The 24,132-nt window shown below is 42.1% G+C and overlaps 1 protein-coding gene across 3 annotated transcripts in view; it reads left to right on the top strand.

The window, feature by feature from the left end:
- TRRAP (transformation/transcription domain associated protein) overlaps positions 1–24,132 on the top strand; it is a 242,519-nt gene that overhangs the window by 139,536 nt on the left and 78,851 nt on the right. For all 3 annotated transcript variants that reach the window (XM_073590992.1, XM_073590991.1, XM_073590990.1), the window contains 6 exons: positions 1,000–1,146; positions 1,328–1,447; positions 3,729–4,016; positions 9,928–10,065; positions 16,894–17,006; positions 21,001–21,136. In XM_073590992.1, coding sequence (XP_073447093.1) covers positions 1,000–1,146; positions 1,328–1,447; positions 3,729–4,016; positions 9,928–10,065; positions 16,894–17,006; positions 21,001–21,136 — 942 coding nt within the window. The remainder of the gene's footprint in view (positions 1–999; positions 1,147–1,327; positions 1,448–3,728; positions 4,017–9,927; positions 10,066–16,893; positions 17,007–21,000; positions 21,137–24,132) is intronic.

Raw genomic sequence — 24,132 nt, 5'->3', positions numbered from 1 at the left:
ATATTTTTATTTACTTGTCCGGTTGCTTTAAACTGACTTCATCTGCAGATCAAAGTTCATCCCTTTGATCTGTAGATGAAGAAACATAGATATTCAAAAAGAAACCATGTTTCTTTTTACCTTTTCTGTTTCAGCGGCTGAACAATGCTGTTGATAAACATTTCCGGCTGCTTTTATTTCTTTTTTGACAGGTCCAATTGCCGGGACTTCGTTTATACGGCAGTTGTCAACAGGGGAATGAGTCATCAGTTGTTAAGGACATGGCGGCCCCGCTCCTTAACAACCGATAATTGGCGACTTTTTTTCCTACATTTCAGCTGGCAGTGAGTGAATCCCGCTGACAACTGAAAGAATCGGTTTCAGGTATTGGAGCATTTGCAAGAGTACCGATACTTGTGCAAATGCTTAGTATTGTCACTGATACTAGATTTTTTTTTTTTTCATCATCGGTGTCCTCTTTCCGGAGATTTATCTTCGCTTCCTGTCCCATAGCCAAACAGAAACTGAGAGGAAATACCTGCAAATTAAGGGAATTCCTTGGGGACCCCCAGGTCACCAGAACTAATGTCCCCGTTGGAAGATTTCCCCTCTTAATTTTCTGGGGACAACCCAAAATGTGGGATTTTCTTTCACCGACAAGCAAAACTTTGCTCCAATGGTGCAGCGCGTGCCACTTCATTCACTGGTGCCGACATTTTCTATTGACTCCTTCCAGGTTTGGAATCGTTGGCTTAAACTGACTTACCTGGGATGACATAACTCCTCCCATGCATGCATCCGAGAGTTCAATCATCCTGGCACCCAGTAGATTGTCGAATTGTACACTGTGCTCCACATTTGTAAGATTGCAAAAAGCCTTTATTGCAAAGAACCATAGTTGCCGCTTCTGCAATAAAAAAAAAGTCCTGCTGCTCATAATTATTTTTTTTTCTTCAAAAAAATGCTATACTGTAGTATATAACTTTAAAGACAGTTGTTTTTCATTTTTTTTGTTCATAGGATGTGGAAATTGATATTGAGCTTGCACCAGGAGACCAAAGCACCAATTCGAAAACAAAAGAACAGTCTGAAAAAGATATCGGAAATCAGCTACACATGCTGACCAACAGACACGACAAGTTTCTGGACTCATTACGAGAGGTCAAGGTCAGTGTAACTCATAGGCATGAGCCTAGTGTATGAGACACTTGAAATGGCATTCTGGCTGGATAGAACATTTCCTATTTGCGCATCACAGTATGGGTGACGGAAGCTGTTCTAGACAGCTGTTAATGTCCATGCTGTTTAGTTATATGCTTTTTCTTTTCTCCTTTCTGTGTTGTTACAGACAGGAGCACTGTTAAGTGCCTTTGTCCAGCTCTGTCATATAGCAACACCTTTGGCGGAGAAGATTTGGATTCAGCTTTTCCCTAGACTGTGGAAAATACTTACAGATCGGCAGCAGCATGTGAGTAAATTCTGTTTTGTTGTTTATTTTTTCATATCTTACCTATTTGTGTTATCAGGTTAGTTCAACGTTTTGCTTTATAAAACTATCCATAGCTATTGGTGAATGGGCAGTAAGCCTTCTATTGTCTCAGCCTTTATTAATAAAAGACAAGCACTAACCTTTAAAGGGGCTTTTCACCTTTAAATGGGAACAAATCCCTGTCTTGCATGAATTCTTGTTAATCAGCTGTTTTCATTGTAACAAATGCATTGGATTTCTAAGGCCAAGCTTCTCGGCAATAAACCATAAACCAGGTCAGGCAGCTTAGAGGTGCTGTTTGTGGCAACAGGCTTATTGGCGAGTGTTTTGATGGATGTGATCCATGATGGTTATCATTGGGATAAAAGTGGTATGGGCTTTCAGTAATGATGGAAGAAGGGGGGGGAAAAATACTTTAAGGATTTGTGATTTTACTGTGGCTTGCATCATCACATTCTTTCTGTTCTTTCTTGAAAGAAAGGCAGTTCATTTGTATGATGTTGACAGTTTCATGTTTCAGACATGGACATGGAAAATTCTGTAGAGTACCACCAGGCAGGTTTAAGGAAGTTGAGTTTTGTGAGCATAAATTGCAAGAAAACTAAAATCACATTCTTCAGGATGAAGTAGCTGTATTGCATGGGAGAACAGAGATGGAGAATCAAAGAGTAACTGCACAAGAAAATGTTTTCACACTCCAAACTGTTTATTAATATACAGGATTTATATAGCTCCAACAGTTTGCACAGCGGTCTACAACATGAGGACAGACTGTACAGTTACATTACAATTCAATACAGGAGGAATCATCGGGCCTTCTTCGTTAGAGCTTACAATCTAAAAGGGGGGTCAAGTGATACAAAGGTAATAACTCTGAGGGGTGGGCTGATAGAAAAGATAAAAGTACAGTTGTTAGTTGGGGCAGGTTAGGCTTCTCTGAAGAGAAGGGTTTTCTGGGATTGCCTAAAAGTGGACAGCGTAGTAGGTAGACTGACATATTGATAGCCTATGCTGGATATCATAATTAAGGTTGCCACGAGAGGCCACAGTGTACTCCTGCCTCAACAGAGAAGGCCTTGTAAGCTTTGTTTACTTCTGCAGCAGAGGCCCTTAGAGCCTGATTTCCACTCGGCCTATAGGGCCTTAAGGTCTGAGGTCCATTACTCCCTTCTGAAAAGACCTCTGCTGAAGGTGCGCCCACGCTTCTAAAAGTGCAAGGCTTGTTGTGTATCTTGGTGGCTCCTTGGCTAGTTTGTATTTCAGGCATTTAGGTACAGAGAGCTTACTTGTAGGCCCACAGGCTAATCCCTAGTCTCAGTTGCTCCTGCAGGTAAGTATATCATGTTTGTTATTTTTATTGAAAAAAAAAAGAGACTTAACAATCACTTTAAACTCTCAATAAAAAGGTCCATAATTTGTAAACCCTTAGAAATCCCCTTATCCTTACATGTGGGGTGGCCTTCCTTTCTCTGGGCCATTTCATTCCCCCTCTCTGTTGTCACTGTGATTGATTCTAAGAAGGCCAGCAGACCTGTCTTTATGGAGCAGGTAGTCCCTGGTGTGATCCTTCAGCCTCTTTGAGCGACTTGGATAGTTTCTTCTCCCTGTGTCTGGGGGATTTGAATTGTTGTGAGAACTTACAACTGGTGCTGGCCTACTAATTTTTCTGTTTGCCAGTGGCCGCTCCTCCTGTTGTCAGCAATATAACCCAGCGTAATCTTGATTCAACTGTTCTTTAATGGGCTCCAAGAAAAGTATTTTATGGTAAGTAGAAAAAACTTGTTTTTTTAATGCTTGCTACTGCCACAGAGCTTACCAGCTGAAGCACTCATATTAGAATCGGGTACAAGAAGTAAGCTACAAATGTGGTCTAGGCAGACTGACCATTATTTCTTGTGAACCAATCACTCCTCCCTTGTGTTAAGCCTTGTGCATGTACTCCATAAGGGCTACAGAGTTTGAAGCTGTCATGTATGAGTAGGCATGTTTGTTTAAACAGAGGGGCCCTAAAAGGAGCACTGACCTTTGGATCCAAAATCGAAATACTTGCATCTATTTTCTTTTTTGGATTGAGAGATTCATAATCATACTCGACTTCTAGACTGCAGAGTAATCATTTGAATATTAGTCTTTTTCAGCTGCTGTTAATAATTCACAGTACATTGTCATTTCATTCATATGAGTTTTGTTTTGATAGAAGTGCCCAGGAGGTCTCCATTAATTGAAGCTGACAATCATTGCTTTTTCATCTTGTTTTTAGGCATTAGCGGGGGAAATCAGCCCATTCCTTTGCAGTGGGAGCCACCAGGTGCAGAGAGATTGTCAGCCGAGTGCCTTGAACTGCTTTGTGGAGGCCATGTCTCAATGTGTGCCGCCAATCCCAATCCGGCCCTGTGTACTGAAATACTTGGGGAAGACACACAATCTGTGGTTCAGGTCCACCCTCATGCTGGAACACCAGGCTTTTGAGAAAGGCCTCAGTCTTCAGATCAAACCTAAACAGACAAATGAATTTTATGAGCAAGAAAGCATCACCCCACCACAGCAAGTAAGTGTTGTTCCTCCTGCATCAGCACTTTCAGAGAAGGTAACTATATAAATTCTGGCAGGCAGACAGAAAGAAAGTAATAATGTTTTACTGCGCTGATAATGTTTGCGGTCTTTGTTTTCTGTGCCAAATGCACTATGAACATGTATTCTCAGCCATTAAAACCTGATTTGGTTTCCCACTGCTCTGTTATTTTTCTGCTCCCTTGCTTAGGATAGAGATGTTCTAACAATGACCCCAGACACATTAATAAAGAACAGATATGTTTAAAGCAAAAAAGTAAAAGTGTGATACAAAATGTTAAAAATGTGATAAATCATCTTGGCTTTTATTAGTATACAAAGCAGTAATTTTAAAATGACAGGAATGGGTAGTTAAAACCTAGTAATACAATAAAACGTAGTGGGATGGAGTGCAGTGTACAAGAGCTCCCTAAAACACAGAGAAGATCTGCTGATCATAACATTTCTGTGTCATTTTACCTGTAGCCAATAAAAGGTTTTCTTTATCAAGAGTACACCGAGTAGAGGGGCTTTCTATATTGAAGATCTGCTGATCAGCTATTTATTTATGAGCATACAAAAGTCAAAGAAAATGTTATGTTCACTTAAAGTATGTCGATTACAGCAAGGAAGGTGGGGGAACACTTGAAAAGGCAGCTACTTCACCTAAAGTGAAGTTGTTTTTTAAGGGCTCATGCACACAGAGCTTAAAGTGGTTCTAAAGGCAGAAGGTTTTTTATCTTATTGCTATCTATGCAGTAAGTTTAAAAAAAACTTGTGTGTGTGCAGCAGCCCCCCTAATACTTACCTGAGCCCCATCTTGATCCAGCGATGTTGCACGAGAGCCTCGGCTGTCCGGGACTCTCCTTCCTCATTGGCCTAAGACCACAGCGAGCATCATTGGCTCCTGCCTCTATCAATCAAAGTTAGTGAGCCAAAGAGGAGAGAGATGGGGCCGAGCCGTGGCTCCATATCTGACTGGACACACAGAGCCTCGACTCGGGTCCCCCCATAGCGAGCTGCTTGCTGCGGGGGCAGGAGGGAGGGGCCAGGAGCGCCGGCGCGGGACCCGGGAACAGAAGGATCTGGGCTGCAAAACCATTACACATAGCAGATAAGTATAACATGTTTGGAAATTTTTTTCAGCCTGTAAAAGCGTCTCTATGTAAGCCTATGCATCCATGCACACATAGACGTTTACAGGCTGAAAAAAAAAAAACACCAAACGCATGTTCAGGAAAGGTGATGAAGAGCAGAAAAAAAAACGCTAGATGTGGCTAAACACGCATAAACACTAGATGAGTCTTACGTTCGCATGTCAATGAATTCCAGTGGCCAGAATACATTAGGATTCTGGCCAATAGTATATAGTAGACACACCTAAATGTATGTGCAATATTCAGCTTTTAGCATGGTTTTTTTTTGTTTGTTTTTTTAACTTTAAATCTTTATTAGGATTTTACAAAGATGTACAAAGTTTAGCAAAGCGAATGTGAAGGTAAATTTATAAAATATGGTATGTATGTACTAGAGCTGCACGATTAATCGCTAAGAATCGAAATCACGATCTTTTTCCCGTCCCGATCTTCAAAACAGCATGTCACGATTCTTTCTAACAAGTGCAGAGACTTTAAAATTCAGGCAGCCTGCCAAGTTTTATCACCACACACACACACACACACACACACGTAGAAACAAAGTATCTTTTTCGGCGTGTAAATGAAGGAAGTTTAACCATTTAAACCTTTAATGACATTTATTGCTTACAAGTAAAAATCATTATTTTCTGCTAGAAAATTACTTGAAACACCCAAACATGATATATATATATATATATTTTTTTGTTTTAGCAGAGTCCCTAGAGAATAAAATGGTGATTGTTGCAATATTTTATGTCACGCCATCTTTGCGCAGCAGTTTTTAAAACGCAATTTAAAAAAAAGAAAATACACTTTAATTACAATAAAAAACTAAACAGTAAAGTTAGCCCATTTTTTTTTTTTTTTTTTTTTATTATATAATGTGAAAGAAGATGTTACACCGCGAGAATCGTAATCTTTATTCTAAGCAAAAAAAATTGTGGTTCTCATTTTAGCCAGAATCGTGCAGTTCTAATATGTACGTAGGATTATCTGTATGCATAGTTCATAATGTATGGGTACGGAGGTTATCATTTCACATAGACAATGGCTATTAAGAATAACAAAGAATGAAATAACAATGTGGAACCTAGTTAAAGCTAAACCTAGTTCAAATAGAGATAGCAGCTAAACACACGTGTAGGTTTGATCTATCATGCTGGCATTCTAATTACTTGGTGCTGAGATATGTGTTACCAGCAGAGTGTTGATGGATGAAATGGAGAAAAAGGCAGAGTGTGCTATATGACATCATAGTCTGAGGGATCATTCCAGCTTTGTGCTTCTGGGGTCATTGAGCCATATGTCCCAGACAATGTAGAATGTCTCAGTTGTGATTTTTGCTTTAGAGAACTAGTACTCCATTTTACAATGATCATTTAGGATTGCGATTACTATTTTGATGTTCGTGGGTAGAGACATTTCCATTTTCTTGCTAAAGCTAGGCCTACAGCAATAAGAATGTGTGTGGCTATGGTTTTGAAAGTATTTGGGCCAAGTGGGAATTGCTAAGCCGAGTAAAAAGTCTAGCGCAGACAGCTTAGTTGTTGAGGGGATGACTAATTGGAGGAAAGTTATTGTTTGATTCCAAAAGTTTCTGAGAACCGGGCATTCTGACCATATGTGGAAAAGAGTTCCTGGGAGGCCACGTTTTCTCCACCAAAGTGAGGAGGTATCATGGTATATTTTTGCAAGTCTAGTAGGTGTATAATACCATTGCTGAAAAAGTTTTTGTAATGTTACACAGTGTGTGATACAGTGGGAGAGACGTGATGGTAATGAGAATGCTTTGTAACATTGGTTTGTTGGGGTAGAGGATAGGTGCGTTGACCATTGTGAGATTTGGATCTGGATGGATTTCTCAGACTATTGGGAAAAGAGGCCATAAATATGTGAGATGCCCATTTAGTAGTTTGTTGCTTGAGTCTTAGAATCAGTCTTAGAGTCTTGAGTCAAGGAGTGCAGAAGCTGGTCTTGTGTGGTCCATTGAACTTTATTGAGTATCTATCTGATCCTGAGGTAGACGTAGAACGTTTTTGGAGATATGATATGTGGTTTGGAAGTCTGCAAAAGTTTTGAAATTTGATGAGGTGAAGAGGTTTCCTATTGTGCGGATACCTGCATCAATCCAGGGTTGTAGTTGTAGGTCTGGAAGCAGGAGTGCTTGGATTGGCATGTAGGACAAGATAGTATGAGGCAAACTTTTTAACATCTGAGGGATAGCTGTCCAAACTCAAGGAAGCTGTTACTGTGTCCAGCGGGAAATGCTTATGAGTAGGGGCTAGAAGTGATGCACAAAGGTACAGTTTTGGGTCTTTGGTCAGTACCACTGTTTCTATTTGTTTCCAGTTAGATTGAGTAGTGGGTGTCCACTGAACGTTTGGGGCTCCCAGTCAGCCCATTCATGTTGGTGTCATCAGATTGGTTTGTTTTATTCTGGGGCGCTTCCGTTGCCAGATAAAGGAGTTAAGAAGGGTTTGGAGTGTTCTGATTTGTGCAGGAAGAAATGGCACTGGTGTTGTACTGAATACATATAAGATGTGCGGAAGCAAAAACATTTTGGTCAAAGCAGTTCTGCCAGCCCATGAGACAAAGGTATGATGTAAGTCTTTGGACAGTCATTGAAATCTTTCTACGAGGTCTGCTAGGTTGGAACGTAAAAAAAGAAGTTTAGTGGGTGATGTCAAACGAATTCCTAGGTAAGATAGCGATGAGTTTTGTAACCAAGAGAATGGTGATTGTTTCGAAATATGTTGTATAGTATGTCTATCTAGACCTTTTGTTAGCATAAACAATTTGCTATGATTTATTTTGTATAAGGATACAGCACTGAACTGGTCAAGAATGTGTTGTATCCCAGTTGGGGATTGTTTAGGATTCGTTAAGGCAATTATGACGTAGTGCGCATAGAGACCGATTTTATGTTCCGTGTCACCAATGGTTATACCTGTGACTTGAGGAGCAGAACAAATCGATTGGGCCAGGGGTTCCATGACCATTTCGAAGATTAAGGGCGATAGTGGGCAGCCCTGCCTTGTGCCATTCGTAATATTGAAAGAATTAGATATTACACCAGATATCTATACCTTTTGAGCTTGGGGTTGAGTATAGGCTTATGATGGCATTGAGGAATATATTTGATAGACCAAACTTACGCAAGACCGCCTCCAGGTAAGTCCAATGTACTCTGTCGAACGCCTTCTCTGCATCCAAGGAGAGGAGCAGGGAAGGCGTCCGTTTATGTTCAACCTATTGAATGATCTCTATAAAACGCAGAGTCCCATCCGAGGTTTGTCTGCCGAGAATAAAGCTGACTTGGTTTATATGGATGAGATGGGGCATAACCAGGAAGAGACGAAGGGCTTGGAGCTTTGCGTGTCTGTGTTTAATAAAGATATGGGCCTATAATTTGCTGGGGGTTCTGTTGATTTACCTGGTTTTGGGAGGGTCACTATTAGAGCGTTCAGAGAATTGTTGTGAATTTTCTCAGTTGAAGTGTATTGGTTGTATGTGGTAAGTAGTTGGGGTGAGAGAATGTCACTAAAGTGTGTATAATATTCATTAGAGAACCTGTCTGGTCCCGGAGCTTTATGAAATGGGAGAGATTTGATAGCCTTATGGATTTCATCTTGAGTGAACGGGGCGGATAAGGATGTTTGTTGTGTTTGGGATAAAGAGGAAAGTTTTATGGATGAGAGGAAGGCGCCAATTTTTTCGATACATGGTGGGGTGGTAGGTTCTGAGTCTTGTAAATTATATAGTTTAGCATAGAAAGATGCAAAAGTGTTGGCTATGTCTAAAGGATTAGTCATGCAAGTTCCCTGAGGGTTTAGAAGGAAGTAATTTTTGTTCGGATTTGTTGCCTTTTGATCTGTCTGGCCAAGAATGCTCCAGATCTGTTACTTAAATAGTTGAAATTTAGTTTTAGGCATTTGACATAATAGTCAAACCTGTGTTGGAGCACCTAGTTTGCACCTCTGTTCTCTAAGCGTGGTATAGGTCGTTTGATTGGGTGAGGATTGTTGCCGTTAGTAGCTCTGTATCGCTGCCGTGAAGCGGAGCTCAGGAATCAAGCAGCCATTCCGGTCTGCGGCTAGCCAGGCCCCCCCTTTTAGCATGTTTTTTAAGCATCAGGATTTCTGGCATTTGGAGAGGCTATGACATGCCAGAGGCCCGTTTGCCTGAGGCCGAAATGCCAACTTCACTTAAAATGTGTGTTTTGGTGGTTCTTGGGAAGTTAAATTTATATATCATTTTTTCAAGGTCTCCAGTGGTGTAGATTTTCCACTAGACTATTTGGTTACACCCAGTTTTAGATGCCATTACAGAATTAAAAGGCAGAGTCACACTCCACCAGTTTTTCTCCTTTAATAAGAAATTTAATTATTGAGGAAAACAACTTGGTAGAATTGGATAGATAGACTAACTTGGTGATGTCAAGGTGGGAGGGAGATGCCAGCTAAAAGAAAACGCATATGTAGTTAAAGTGGGAGTCAACCAGTCACCATATCCAAAGTACTGGATTTCAGTTTGATAAACATATATACTTTTGTGGGGTATAAAACCCTGCATTGGTTACTTTCACATCTTGCCTGGCTTGGAGGCCTTGAGTTTTAGAAGGCCTCCCATTTATGTCTCCAATGAACACCACTTAGTGAAGGATTTAGGTAGAAATACTTGATGAAGTGTCATATTGGATTACTATGGCAATCTTTTATGAAACCTTTCTTGCATATTTATATCCTAAATGTATATATCTGTTTCTTTTAGGAGATCCTGGACTCGCTTGCAGAGTTATATTCCCTTCTCCAAGAAGAAGACATGTGGGCTGGTTTGTGGCAGAAACGCTGCAAGTTCCCAGAAACCTCCACAGCCATTGCTTATGAGCAGCATGGATTCTTTGAGCAGGTACTCTGTCATACCTAATGCTCTGCCTAACTCTTAGGAACATATTCATTTGTGTTTTCATTGTCAGCTGGGTGAAGGCTAGAAGCATTTTTTCTTTAATGTACATTGAGGGTTAGGTTAGAGTGTTAATAGGACTTGTTTTTATATGCTCATTTTAAAAGTTGATCAAAGAACATTTCCTGTATTGCCTTGTCTCTAGCCATTTTACCTATACCCAAAGAAGCTTAATAAATCATTCGCAGGGATGAGCTCAGGCATGCTTGGATACTATTCCAAACCCGCCAGGAAGCTGTCATTGCGGACCACCAATCAAAAGTGGCAGAGGTGTTCTTGGCCCTGCAGCTGTACGCATACATGCCCCTTGTATACGTTTGGCTGTGGTGCAGGAAATGCCTTGGTCCACAGTGACAGCTTTCTTGCAGGGTTATCTCAGGCGGGGTTCAGACTAGTATCCAAACACGCCTGTGATCATCCCTACTGAACAGCAACTAAGCAGGGAACCATAGAGAATATGTGACTCAGAAACTGGTCAGTTTGGTATTTTTAGAGTAGTAGATTACATTGACCATTTCTTACCATATAAATATGGAAACCAATTGTGAAAGTGTGTATTGCAGGTATTTAACCTGGTTGTCCAATTCTTTGTTGGTGGGATAGCCCATTAGAGAGCAGTGAAAATAAATGGGCTGGTGGCCTCAGGCTTGGCCTTGACTTAAAAAGTTTCTCAACACTCAAAACACCACAAGAAACAGCCAGTGCTAGGCTAACTGCTCTAGATTACACATGATTTCAGACATCCCTTCAGCACCCTCCTTTGGAGCTCATGTGTAAAAGATTCTAAAGGGAACCTGCCAAGCTAAGGATCTATTTCCCTACTGCCATAAGCAATGTTATTGGATAAACAGAGATACCCAAGGGAACATGCTGCAAAATACTGAAGGTTCGGTAAGTTTAAGAGCCAGTTGAGTTTCAAGCTCTGTATGATTCTGTTTGTCAGAAAATTTTAAAATGCATTCATCACAATTCAGAATACCTCTTTCAAAACATTAGATGGAAGGCAATGTTCCCTGACTCTGGGACCTTGGCATCATTCACAGTGAGGTTGGATAATTTCAGCTTTACATCCTGGGACTAATTGTTTTGCCATTGGCATTTGGCCTTTTATAATCCTTTTGTGTATTTTTATAAAACAGACTTAAGTAAAAGTTAAGCTTTATTGCCTCAAAACTAGAATGACTCCCGCGATAGTGGCAGTTTTCATCAGATATTTTTTTTGGCAGTTATTTTTAGGTACTGATAGTTAAAGGACCTGTCATAAAATAAGCATAAATGCACCATTGCTGAGGCATCATTTTGTAAATGCTGTTTGACTGGCCGTCATGCTGACCCTAATCTAAGTACGGTCTTCTCTGAATTTTCCTCATCTGCATATCTGTTCCAGTGACCCAGAAAATGCTAAAGTCAGTGAGGGTCAGCAATAGTTCTCCCATATTAACCTTATAATAACCTTATAATAAGTTTAAGTTACTTCTAGGTGTGTACTTCACATTTTGACTATTTTAGTGTACTTTATTATAAAATAACTTAGTCTTTGAACAATCAATCTTTTTTCCCTTTTCGTCATTCAGGACAGCCACTATTGAGAGCTAGTCTCCTCCTTTTCCTTTAGGAAACACTGTGCCAGCCCATAAATTCTCACCTCCCCTGCCAGACCTCAGTTATTAGTGTTTCCTCCGGTGGGGAGACACTGTGCATGGAACCAGGCTGTGGCAGTCAGGGAGATTGTGGCCTATTGTAACATCCCTAAGGAAGCAGGGGCTTCCTTGTCGAGCACGGCATCAGTTTGCGGGGGACCCCTATCGCGTCCACAGGGCCGCAGCAAGGAGACAGTCCGCTCTCCCTGTACGCTGTACAGGCCGCAATTTTTTGGAACCAGCGGGTCGGACGACGGGTGGCGTCATTTCCGGCGGAGGGCGGACGTCTCCCTTTGACCCGCGGCTTCCGGTTCTGGGTCGCGGAGCTGATAGGGGGCCGTGCACAGGCTGGAGAGAGTCGGAAACACGCGCAGGCAGCGTGAGACTCAACACAGGCAACCACCTGCAGTCATGTCGGAGGCAGATGCTGTGACTCATGCGGACACTATCTCCAGCCTTCCGAAGGTAAGAGTTCCCTGGGGAGGGGTCCTCTCTGTCTAGGATTGTCCCCCCTCATGTATGGTTCCTTGCTTAGAGGGGGGGCAGACCCCCTGGGTGGTCAGGGGGTGGGAGTGGCTCAGATCACTAAGAGGTGTGTCTGGTGTACTCCCAGGGTTGTTTCCCTTCAGGATGCTGAATGTAATATGTTTTCTGTATATAATTTCAGAAATCTACAGAAAAAGACAAAGTCCACTCATGTCTCTAAAAGGAAGTGTGCCTCTTGTAGAGACAGTTTAGGGGAAGCATGGACCAAGGTTGGACCAAGGTTTTGTGTAAAGAGTGCATAGACTCCCTGGTTAAGGAAAGGGAATCTGAGCAACAGTGCGGATTGGCAGCTTCTGTGAAACATTTCAGCTTCCCTCTAAACCCATTCAGCAGGACACAAACCCGCCTCATGCTCAGGGCTCTGCACCTGCCAGATCTACTAATATAGTTATGGCAGAGGAAATTTCAGGCCCTTCCGGGGTGGAGCAAAGGCAACCGGACAGTGGCACTTCTGACTCCCATGAGGAATCAGAGGGGGAGGACCAGGACGGGGAGTCCAGGAAAATCTCCAGGTATAAATTGTCCTTGGATGAGGTGGAAGATCTCCTAGGGGCAATATATAAACAACCCTTGGTATACACGAGGATAAAAAAACCCCTATCACTCCATGACCTTATGTACAAGGGCTTGGGAGATCAAAAGAGAAAAGTTTTCCCAGTACATGAAGTTCTGGTGGAAACGATTAAAAAAGAGTGGCAGGATCCTGAAAGGAAGCCCTTCTTCTCTAGTTCTCTTAAGAGAAGGTTCCCGTTTTCAGAGGATCCAGCATCCATTTGGAATAAAAATCCCAAGTTAGACGCCGCCTTCTCTTAGTTCTCGAGGCACACAGACCTGGCATTCGAGGATATGGGGGCCTTATCATATGTCATGGACAAAAGGATAGACTCACTACTAAAAAAGACGTGGGACTCAACAGTAGGTAACTTAACGCCAGAAATGGCTGTTACTGTTGTAGCCCGCAACTTAGAACACTGGCTTTTCCAGATTCAGGAGCACATTGAAGCTGGCATGGCCAAGGAAACTATCCTGGCTTCTTTCCCCACGATTCTGCAAGGAATCACATACATTGCAGACGCCTCGGCAGAGTCAGTCCGAATGTCGGCCAGATCAGCGGCTCTGGCTAATTCGGCAAGAAGAGCCCTCTGGCTGAAGACTTGGCTGAGGGACACCGCCTCTAAGGTCAAATTGTGTGGGATACCCCGGACAGGTGATCTACTTTTTGGCCCTGGGTTAGATACAATCTTAGATCGTACAGCGAACATAAAGAAGTCCTTCCCTCTTAAACGGAAAACCCCAGCACAGACAAAGAAGGGGTTTCGTCCGCAAAAGCGCAGGGAAGCTCCAAAACGAGGAGGGCAGAAGAAAACTTGGGGTCAAAGAGGCAGGGGCAGAGGAGGGGCGATTTTTCGCCCTCCTGAAAAAGTCCGTAAGGATCAATGACTCTTTGGGTACAGTGGGAGGAAGACTGGGAGCCTTCCTTCCACAGTGGGAGACCATCTCCCCCAATCGGTTCACCCTAGGGATCATAAAAAGGGGGTATCTCACGGAATTCACAAGGGCCCCCCCCCGCAAAGGTTCCTTGTCACAGCAAAGGCCAAGGCTTTGTTAGATGCGCTGAAGGAACTAGAAATTCAGAATGTAGTTCGCAGAGTACCAAAGGGGCAGGAAGGAGAGGGGGTTTATTCCCATGTATTTATGGTAAAAAAAAAAAAACCCTCAGGGAAATTCAGATTGATTCTGAATTTAAAGCCCTTAAACCGGTCACTCTGCTACAAAAGATTCTGCGTGGAGTCAATCTTTACGGTCAGGGCCCTGTTACCACACAATTGTTTCATGGTGTCTCTGGACCTCAGAGAAGCGTATTTACACGTCCCTATCGCAGAAGCCTCTCAGAAGTTTCTCCGCTTAGCAATAGACCTGGACGGTGCAATACTACATCTACAGTTTCAAGCACTGCCTTTCGGGCTATCCTCCTCGCCCCGCATATTTACCAAGGTCCTGGCAGAGGCTATGGCCTTCCTGCGGCCCCAGGGAGTGTCAGTTATAGCCTATCTGGACGACCTGCTCCTATTTGCAGTATCCCCAGAACAATTAATCAAGGATCTCGATCTAACAAAGAAGGTGATAACAGGATTGGGGTGGCTGCTGAACTTAGAAAAGTCCAGTCTTATTCCTTCACAGCGCATTATATACCTGGGATACCTGCTGGACACTACGCTTTTGAGAGTTTTTCTAAAGCTGGACAGAGCAGTTTTCTCCATCCAGGAACCATCTGGTTTCCAAAAGGTCCATAATGTCAATGTTAGGCCTTCTAACCTCTACTCTCCCAGCAGTGCAGTGGGCAGGTTTACATTTTCGTCCCCTGCAGTCATATGTACTAAGGGTATGGGACCACAGTCAGAGGGATCTAGGCACCTTAGTACCGGTTCCCCATCAGATAAACAGATCTCTTTGGTGGTGGAGGAAGAAAGCAAACTTGTCGCAAGGATGCCTGTGGCTTATCCCAGTTCCGCAGATAGTAACCACGGATGCAAGCGGCAAAGGCTGGGGGGCACATCTGGGATCCCTTCTAGCGCAGGGCATGTGGAAGGGCGACGAACTAAAAAGATCATCCAATTGGAAAGAGCTGAGGGCAGTTGGCCTAGCCCTCAGATTTTTCAAAAAGGAACTTCAGGGCCACCATATACAGGTACGGTCAGACAACTCATCTACCGTGGCCTATATAAACAAACAAGGAGGCACCAGAAGCGGGAGTCTGCTGGCCCTAGCAACAGACATTCTAAATTGGGCCGAGACCAACACTCTCTCACTCTCAGCGTTTTTTCTGAGAGGGGAGAGGAATGTAATCGCAGACCTTCTCAGCCGGAGGAGACTGAGAGAAGGAGATTGGGCCCTCAACCAGGAGGTTTTCGATCTCGTATCCAAAAAATGGGGACCCCCGGAAGTGGATCTTTTCGCTTCAAGAGACAACGCGAGAACCCCCTGTTTTTTCTCCTTAAACGCAGGAGAAGGAGCACTGGGGGTGGATGCATTAACCCAGAATTGGCATTTCAAGACATGCTATGCCTTCCCTCCTCCGGTGCTATTACCGGCAATTCTGAGGAAGTTTGAACTAGAGAGCACCTCTCTCATTCTAGTAGCTCCACATTGGCCGAAAAGGGCATGGTTTTCAATTCTCAGTCAGTTAGCAGCGGAGCCACCCCTATTCCTTCCTAAGGCAATAAGAAAGTCTGATTCTCTATTTATTTTGTTTTCCGGGACCAGAAAAGGACTCAAAGCGTCTCGACGCACGATTGCCAGATGGCTTAGATTAGCTATTGGGCAGGCATATTCTTTAGCAGGGAAGGAGATCCCTATGGGTATAAAGGCACACTCTACCAGAGCCGTGGCAACTTCCCAGGCAGAGAAGGCTGGAGCAACGCCAGAACAAATATGCAGGGCAGCAACATGGTCCAGTTACTCCACTTTTGTTAAGCATTACAGAATGGACCTGGTGGCGGCAGGTGAGCAGGCTTTTGGGCGAAAAGTTCTGCAAGCTGTAGTCCCACCCTAATTGGTAAGTGCTCAATTATCCTCTCAATAGTGGCTGTCCTGAATGACGAAAAGGGAAAATTAAAGTTACATACCGGTAACGTCTTTTCCTGTAGTCTTTCAGAACAGCCCTAGTTACCCACCCTAAACTTTGGGGGGTCTTATAAAGACCAGAACGCAGCATGATGATATTAGATGGTATGTTATTAATGTGTTCTTGTGTCTCCCCAGCTGGCCGGAGGTGATCTTGAAAAAACCGAGGTCCGGCAGGGGAGGTGAGAATTTATGGGCTGGCGCAGTGTTGCCTAAAGGAAGAGGAGGAGACTAGCTCTCAATAGTGGCTGTCCTGAAAGACTACAGGAAAAGACGTTACCGGTTTGTAACTTTTTTATTTATTTATTTATTTTTTTATATTGCTCAAGCTCAGACTGAACTGATGCTATTTTTCCATGAAGCAAAACTCATCTCCTGGTGTGCCCATATCTGAATTAAGACCATTGGTTTTTTTTTTTTTTTTGTTTTTGTTTTTTTTTCTCATGACCTCTGCCTTCATTGCCTAGGCATGGGTAGGCTCACCATCTTTATTTTTTTATTTTTTTCATAATTTCAGACCTTTGTCTAATTTCAATTGTATTTGGCTATGAAACCTTAGTGATTTAGGAACATATTGCCAGGTGTTTTTTTTTTTTTTTGTCTTGAATGATTTCTTTATTATTTCTCGTGATCTCCTGAATCTTTTTTTTTTTTTTTTTTTTTGGTTTTCGTCAGATCTCCATAATAATGTATTTAATTTTGGTTTATAGTATTGTTTTTGTTTTTTTTTTGTTTTTTATTTTTGTCTTGAAGGGGACTGATTTTCTTTCTTTTTTTTTTTAAACAACATGTAGGGCCACAGACAGCTCAGAGATATTTTGAGCAACGCCTTGGTCTCATCCAGTCTGTACTTCACGTGTCGGTGGATGTGTGCACATATTGATCTGTCTTCAGGCTCAGAATGCGTACATACAGATCCTGTAGATGAAAAGCTATTGATTTATTTGAGCTTTTGTTCTTTCAGGCCCAAGAAACCTATGAGAAAGCAATGGAAAAAGCCAAAAAAGAACATGAAAGGAGCAATGCATCTCCAGCTGTTTTTCCAGAATATCAGTTGTGGGAGGACCACTGGATCCGGTAAGTGTGAATTCTGTCTGTTCTTTTCTTCACCTTTCTGATAACTTTGTTATTGTTGGCACTTATTTTTTTAGGTGAAAAAAAAAAAAAAAAAGTAAAGGTTTTATTCTATTTAGAATCTGACTTTTCTCTGTAAAGTGTACATGTCACCTGTACAGAGAAGTTTTTGGCAGCAAAACCAGTAATCTGTTTTTATTTCTGGACTCTTGGTTCAGCCTGTACAATTGTTTTCTCCACTGTTGTAAAGTAGCAAGTTCTCTGCATTGTAGGAAAAGAGCCCCATTCAATACACACCATCTTCTAATTATTCCTTACCTGCAGCCATCCTGTAAAGTTATTGAAGTCCGATCTAGTGCAAATTAATTCCATCCTTACAGTAGCCTAATGGCAATGGGTGTTCCATCAGCCTTCAATATATTCTCCCTGTGAGTGGGTTTCTGCTCAATCCAGCATTACCGCTTGTTTGCGTTTACAACTGTGGTAGAGGATTTACTTTGTAGGCTCCTTTAGGACAGGGAATAATAAGTAATTGTTTTAAAAAATAGATAAAGGATAAGTTCACCTTTTTGTAACATGTTACTTGCTAAACCCATATTCAGGGTGTAATATGTAACATGCTACTGTTGCAGCAAGCCCCCACCCCCCCAAATCCCTCGCTTGTGACAGGGGGGGGGGTCTTCTCCCCGCACTCGCTGTCGCAATAAAAAAAACGTGGCCGTGTGGTGCCATGCCCACCCAGCTGGGTCATTTATTTAAAGAGTGACACTAGTGGCAAACAGATGACACTAGAAGTCTGAAAAAACATAGCCGTGCTCATGAGCACCTGTGGCGTAAGACTAAGTCTCTAAAAGATTTCAACCAATATAAATCTGTCTTCCAATAATACAATTCCAGCCTCCTCACTGCCAAGCAGACCTATTTTATCACTCTCATTAACAACTTATCCTGTCCCCGTCAGCTCTTCTCTACCTTCAATTCTCTACTTCGTCCTCCACCCTCTAACTCACTCACTGCTTAGGAGATCGCCAATCACTTCAGACAGAAGTTTAAGCCAACCGTGAGGAGATCTCTGCTGTTCAGATACCCTCCATGCTTTACACTTCATGCCCACCAGTCCAATTATTATTTCCCTCTTTCAACCCCACCACTATAGACGAGGTGTCTAAACTACTTGCTAACGTCCAGCTTACCACCTGCCCTCTGGATCCTGTTCCCTCGCAATTGCTACGTTTACCCTCTAGCTCTATTCTACACTCTCTAACCAGGAATCTTGGGTGGAGCCTTGAGGAACCCGGCGTCCACCCGAGGTTTCTCGAGGCTCCAGCTCCCTGCTACCCCCGGCGCCCCCAGCCCAACATCCAAGGGTCACATCGGCGGTTTCTGTTCCTTTGCTGGACTTGGCAAGCCCGCATCCACTGAGCACTATGTGAGTGCAATCGATTTCTGTCATTTAATTTTATCTTAAATAAATAATGCTGTACTAGGGCTTGTCTGGCGCTTTTCTCCCCTCTCTTGCTTTTATCTTCCACAGTTCCTGGGTCCCAAGCCCTTAGCTGAAGCAGTCTCGCCACCCACTGCAGCATTTATAACATAGACTTTTTTTTTTAAGGGTACACCTCCCCCCAAAAAAAAAAATCACACTGAAACACATACTCTGTTTCTTACAAACCTTTATTTGCATCTTTTTGATGCCACTCCTTCATATTAATACAAAATATATGAACATTTATATACCATTGTTGCAACTATGCAACTACCAGGTTTCCTTTTAGCGCTGAATTCCACACAAGCTTTGTGTGTTTTTTATCTTGAAATTAATTTTCACAAGGTCGGCTGCTTCATTGTTTTGAGATCTTTTTGTCAGATGTTACTATGGTATACTGAAGTATAATTACAAGCATTCCATAAGTGTCAAAGGCTTTTATTGACAATTACATTAAGTTCATGGAAAGAGTCAATATTTTCAGTGTTGACCCTTCTTTTTCAAGACATCTGCAATTTGCCCTGGCATGCTGTCAGTCACCTTTTGGGCCACATCCTGACTGATAGCAGCCCATTCTTGCTCAATCAATGCTCGAAATTTGTCAGAATTTGTGTTATTTTTATTTTTTTTTTATTTTTTCACCCGCCTCTTGAGGATTGACCACAAGTTCTCAATGGGATTAAGGTCTGGGGAGTCTCCAGGCCATGGAACCAAAATCTTGATATTTTGTTCCCCAAGCCATTTAGTTGTCACTTTTGCCTTATGGCAAGGTGCTCCATCATGCTGAAAAAGGCATTGCTCCTCACCAAACTGTTCTTGGATGGTTGGGAGACGTTGCTTTCGGGGGATGTTTTTGTACCATTCTTTATTCACGGTTGTGTTTATAGGCAAAATTGTGAGTGAGCCCACTCCCTTGGCTGAGAAGCAACCCTACACATGAATGATGCTTTACTGTTGGCATGACATATGGACTGATGGTAACGATCACCTTTCCTTCTACAGACAAGGATTGACTGGATGCCCGAAACAATCGGAAAGGGGGTTCATCAGTGAAAAAGGACTTTACCCCAGTCCTCAGCAGTCCAATCCCTGTACCTTTTGCAGATTATCAGTCTGTCCCTGATGTTTTTTTTAGAGAAGTGGCTCCTTTCCTGCCCTTCTTGACACCAGGCCATCGTCCAAAAATCTTGCATCTCACTGTGCGTGCAGATGCACTCACACATGCCTGCTGCCATTCATGAGCAAGCTCTGCACTGGTGGTGCCTCGATCTCGCAGCTGAATCAACTGAGATGGTCCTGGTACTGGTTGAACTTTCTTGGGCGCCCTGAAGCTTTCTTTACGACAATTGAACCTCTCTCCCTGAAGTTCTTGATGATCCGATAAATGGTTGATTTAGGTTTAATCTTAGTAGCAGCCTTATCCTTGCCTGTAAATCCCTTGTTGTGCAAAGCAATAATGACTACGTGTTTCTTTCCAGTCTGTTATTCTAACTCAAGCAGCATTACAGAGTGATTTCCAGCCTTGTTCTAGTCAACACTGACACCTGTGTTAACAGGATAATTACTTACATGTCAGCTGGTCCTTTTGTGGCAGGGCTGAAATGCAGTGGAAATGTTTTTTTTTTTTTTTTTTTTTTGGGATTAAGTTAATTTTCATGGCAAAGAGGGACTTTGCAATTCATCTGATCACTCTTCATAACATTCTAGAGTATATGCAAATTGGCATCATAAAATCTAAGGCAGCAGACTTTGTGAAAATTAATATTTGTATCATTTTCAACTTTTGGCCAGGGTTGTATACTTGGCTCATGGCATGGGGAGACCTCTAAATGTTCTTAAATGGCTAACACGTTTCGAGGGGCAGGCCCTCTTCAGAGCTCTGACCCTCAAAACGCGTTAGTAATTTATGGACGTTCAGATTTTGTGAGTAGGCTTGTTTTTTTACTTTTTTAAATAAAAATTGAGACTGCATAGCCTAGGCTTGCCTCTTTTTTTTCTTGCTTTGATTGGAGCTTGTCACAGAACCTTCCCATTAGGTTTGAGTACAGGCCTCAATTACTGTGCACTGTAAGAAGGCAGATGAAACATGTAAAAATGAGCCTAAAGCTCCACTTACTGGATGGGTTGAAAACTGCCTAATAATCTTATGCAATATTTCACTAAGTGGACTTAAAACAAAATGTGGCATTATTATTATTTATTTTATTTTTTTTTTACCATAATGACTAAAAAAAAAAAATATATAGAAAAGGCTCTAAATGTTCCTGTTAACATTGCTTTTGAGACATAAATTTATGTTCAAACTTTCATTCTGAACTGTACAATTTCAGTGTAGGTTTGGTTGTGATTGGTGGCTGTAGAACCATGAAAACTATTATTAAGAAAGACACGTTGAAAAATATATTCCTCTGTTTTCAGCAATGTATATTGGGTATTGTAATTACTCTGTGGGTGATTTTCTTGTTGTGTTCACATGGAAGCATCCGTTCCAATTTCATGCCGTTTTCCTAGATGCTCTAAAGAGCTGAACCAGTGGGAGTCCTTGACAGACTACGGACAATCAAAAGGCCACATCAATCCCTACCTTGTGCTGGAGTGTTCTTGGCGAGTGTCTAATTGGACTGCTATGAAAGAAGCCCTTGTACAGGTCAGACCCCTCTTTTATTTCTGCAAGTTATTTTCATAATACTTTCCCTCCTCCTTACTTACAATGTTTGCACAAAGTCAGCATTACAGCTCATTTCACTGAGGCAATAAATGACTCTTTAGGGAATCTGTTTGATTTAGAACACAGCTGCATTTTCTGGCAACTAAAGCATATTGCAAATAAATGTTGTTTTTTTCTTTTTTTTGAGAATTATTACTGTCATATTTGCTCTAAAAGCGGGATTGCTAACCTTTTTTCATCAGGGAACATGATTTCTGTGATGGTTTTTTCTCTTTCTTAATGATTTATTATTTTCTTAATGATTTATTATTTACAAACTATACACATAGATCAGTAAAATATTCTTTATAGCTTATGGATATTTTCCCATGTGTTTTCCTGCAAGAAAAAAGTCCATTAACAATTAAACACATGAACGTCAGTGGTGCTGTTCACACTTTGTCTTTGAACTGGGGAGTCATTTGTTTTAAAAGGCCTTTTAAGTGGATATTTTTCAATGTGCTTCTGATAAAGTGGAAATATGATTTGTGTTTAAAGGTCGACTCCAGCTTAAAGTGTTACTAAACCCAGGACCCTGCATTCACTATCTGGTCTCCCACAATACACAGAACATGGGAATGCAATTATTTTAGTAAATATAAACTGCTAAATCTCATTAGCAGTCTTGTGACTTCTATCAGTGTCTGGACGAGCACTGGTTAAAGCTTGTAGAAGGAGCTTTCATTCTCCTCTGACTGTCCTATGAGGCTGCATGACCCCTGACCCTGGTCAGTTCTGATTGGTCCTGTGCTGATCACATGAACCCTTCCAAAAAAAACTCTAGCAGATCACACCAAACTGAGCATGTGCAGAGTTCCCCCAAGACTCAGTACTATCAGGAGATGGATTGGGGACTGTGAAAGAAGGGGGAAAGATCAGAGAAGACATGATCGAACAACCTTTTTACACAATGACACAATGAAGTATAACAAGCATGCTTTACTGCATATACAGACTGATTTTACTGTTGTGGGTTTAGTAACACTTTAACTACTTGCCGACCGCTGTCCGCACATATACGTTGACAGAATGGCACGGCTGGGCAAGGTAACGTACCTGTACGTTACTTTGAATTTCCCACCGTGCATGTGAGTGCCTGCCGCGAGCTCCGTGCCCGCGGGACCCGCAGACTTGATCGTCGCTGGGATACCTGCAATCGTGTCACGTAGCTGAAGAACGGAGAGATGCCGATGTAAACAGCATCTCCCCATTCTGCCTAGTGACAGGACACTGATCGTCTGCTCTCTGTCATCGGGAGCAGCGATCAGTGTCGTGTCACCGCTAGCCCATCCCCCAGACAGTTAGAATCACTGCCCAGGACACACTTAACACCTCCCCGCCCCCTAGTGGTTAACCCCTTCACTGCCAGTGACATTTTTACAGTAATCAATGCAATTTTATAGCATTGATCGCTGTATTAATGCCAATGGTCCCACAAATGGGTCAAAATTGTCCGATGTGTCCGAAATAATGTCGCAGTCACGATAAAAATCGCTGATCGCCGCCATTACTAGTAAAAAAAAATAAAAATTATTAATAAAAATGCCATAAAAACTGTCCCCTATTTTGCTATAACTTTTGTGCAAACCAAACGCTTATTGCGATTTTTTTTTTTTTTTTGAACCAAAAATATGTTGAAGAATACGTATTGGCTTAAACTGAGGAAAAATGTTTTTTTATATTTTTTTGGGGGGGATATTTATTATAGTAAAAAATAATGCGTTTTTTTTTCAAAATTGTCGCTCTTTTTCTATTTATAGCACAAAAAATAAAAACCGCAGAGGTGATCAAATACCACCAAAAGAAAGCTCTATTTGTGGGGAAAAAAGGACATCAATTTTGTTTGGGAGCAACGTCGCACGACTGCGCAATTGTCAATTAAAGCGACGCAGTGCCGAATCGCAAAAAGTGCTCTGGTCAGGAAAGGGGTAAATTCTTCCGGGGCTGAAGTGATTAAAGTGTTACTAAATTTATTAATTTTCTTTTATAAACTAAAATAACAAACATGTCATACTCACCTGCTCTGTGCAATGGTATTGCACAGTGCGGCCCCGATCCTTCTCTTCTCAGGTCCCCTCCCGGTGATTTTGGCTCCTCCTCCTCCTCTTCTTCGTGTGTCCCTATAGCAAGCCATTTGCTATGGGGTACACAGTGCCTGCTCACTCCCGAGCTGTGTGTTTGTGGAGCCGCGCTCCTTAGACACACACACACAGCTGGATTTAGCCCCGCCCCCACTTTATCTTCACTGCATTTGATTGACATTGCTATTGGCTCCTGCTCCTTTTTGAGTCCCTGTATGAAAAGGAAGAGAGGGGAAAAGAGATGCAGCCGTGCACAGTGCTGGATCTCTTCTCCCCTCTTCCCGTTTACACATTGAAGGGGGAGGAAAGAAAGCCATAAAATGTTACCTTAATGCAAGGAATGTATTAAGGTAAACATTTTTAACTTTAAAGTGATGATAAAAAAGCCCTTTTTTCATTGAAGTAAAAAAAGCAGCAAATGCAAATCTCACCTTCTCCGTGACACTTTGCAATCTCACAGCTCTGCTATCCTGTACATCCTTTTTTCCAGGGTAAATGACAGCCGACGTCAATAAATCCACTTCCTGTGAGCCCTGAGTAGTATGAGCGTGCTCTCTGGGGGTGGATCATCACGTCACCTCCAGTGGACAGTGCTGACATTAATATATTGTGTCGTTCTCCTTGACATTTAGAACCTCAGGTGCCAAAAGCAAGCAAGCACAGTTGACCTTATCCAGTCTACACCTCAAGGAGTAAAGTGTGAACCCATAATAAAAAAAATTCTTACTACTGAAAACAGGCCAGTGCAGTTTAGATTTTATTTCGCTGCTAGGGCAAGGGGATTTGCACTTAGCCTTTTTTATCTTTTGTTCTTCTTCTTTTTTTTTTTTTTTTTTTTATAAACTGCATTATAAT

Source organism: Aquarana catesbeiana, linkage group LG06 (assembly GCF_042186555.1).
Source record: "Aquarana catesbeiana isolate 2022-GZ linkage group LG06, ASM4218655v1, whole genome shotgun sequence".
NCBI classification, from domain to species: domain Eukaryota; kingdom Metazoa; phylum Chordata; class Amphibia; order Anura; family Ranidae; genus Aquarana; species Aquarana catesbeiana.
The sequence above is the reverse complement of the archived record's forward strand: the minus strand, read 5'-3'. Positions and strand labels throughout refer to the sequence as shown.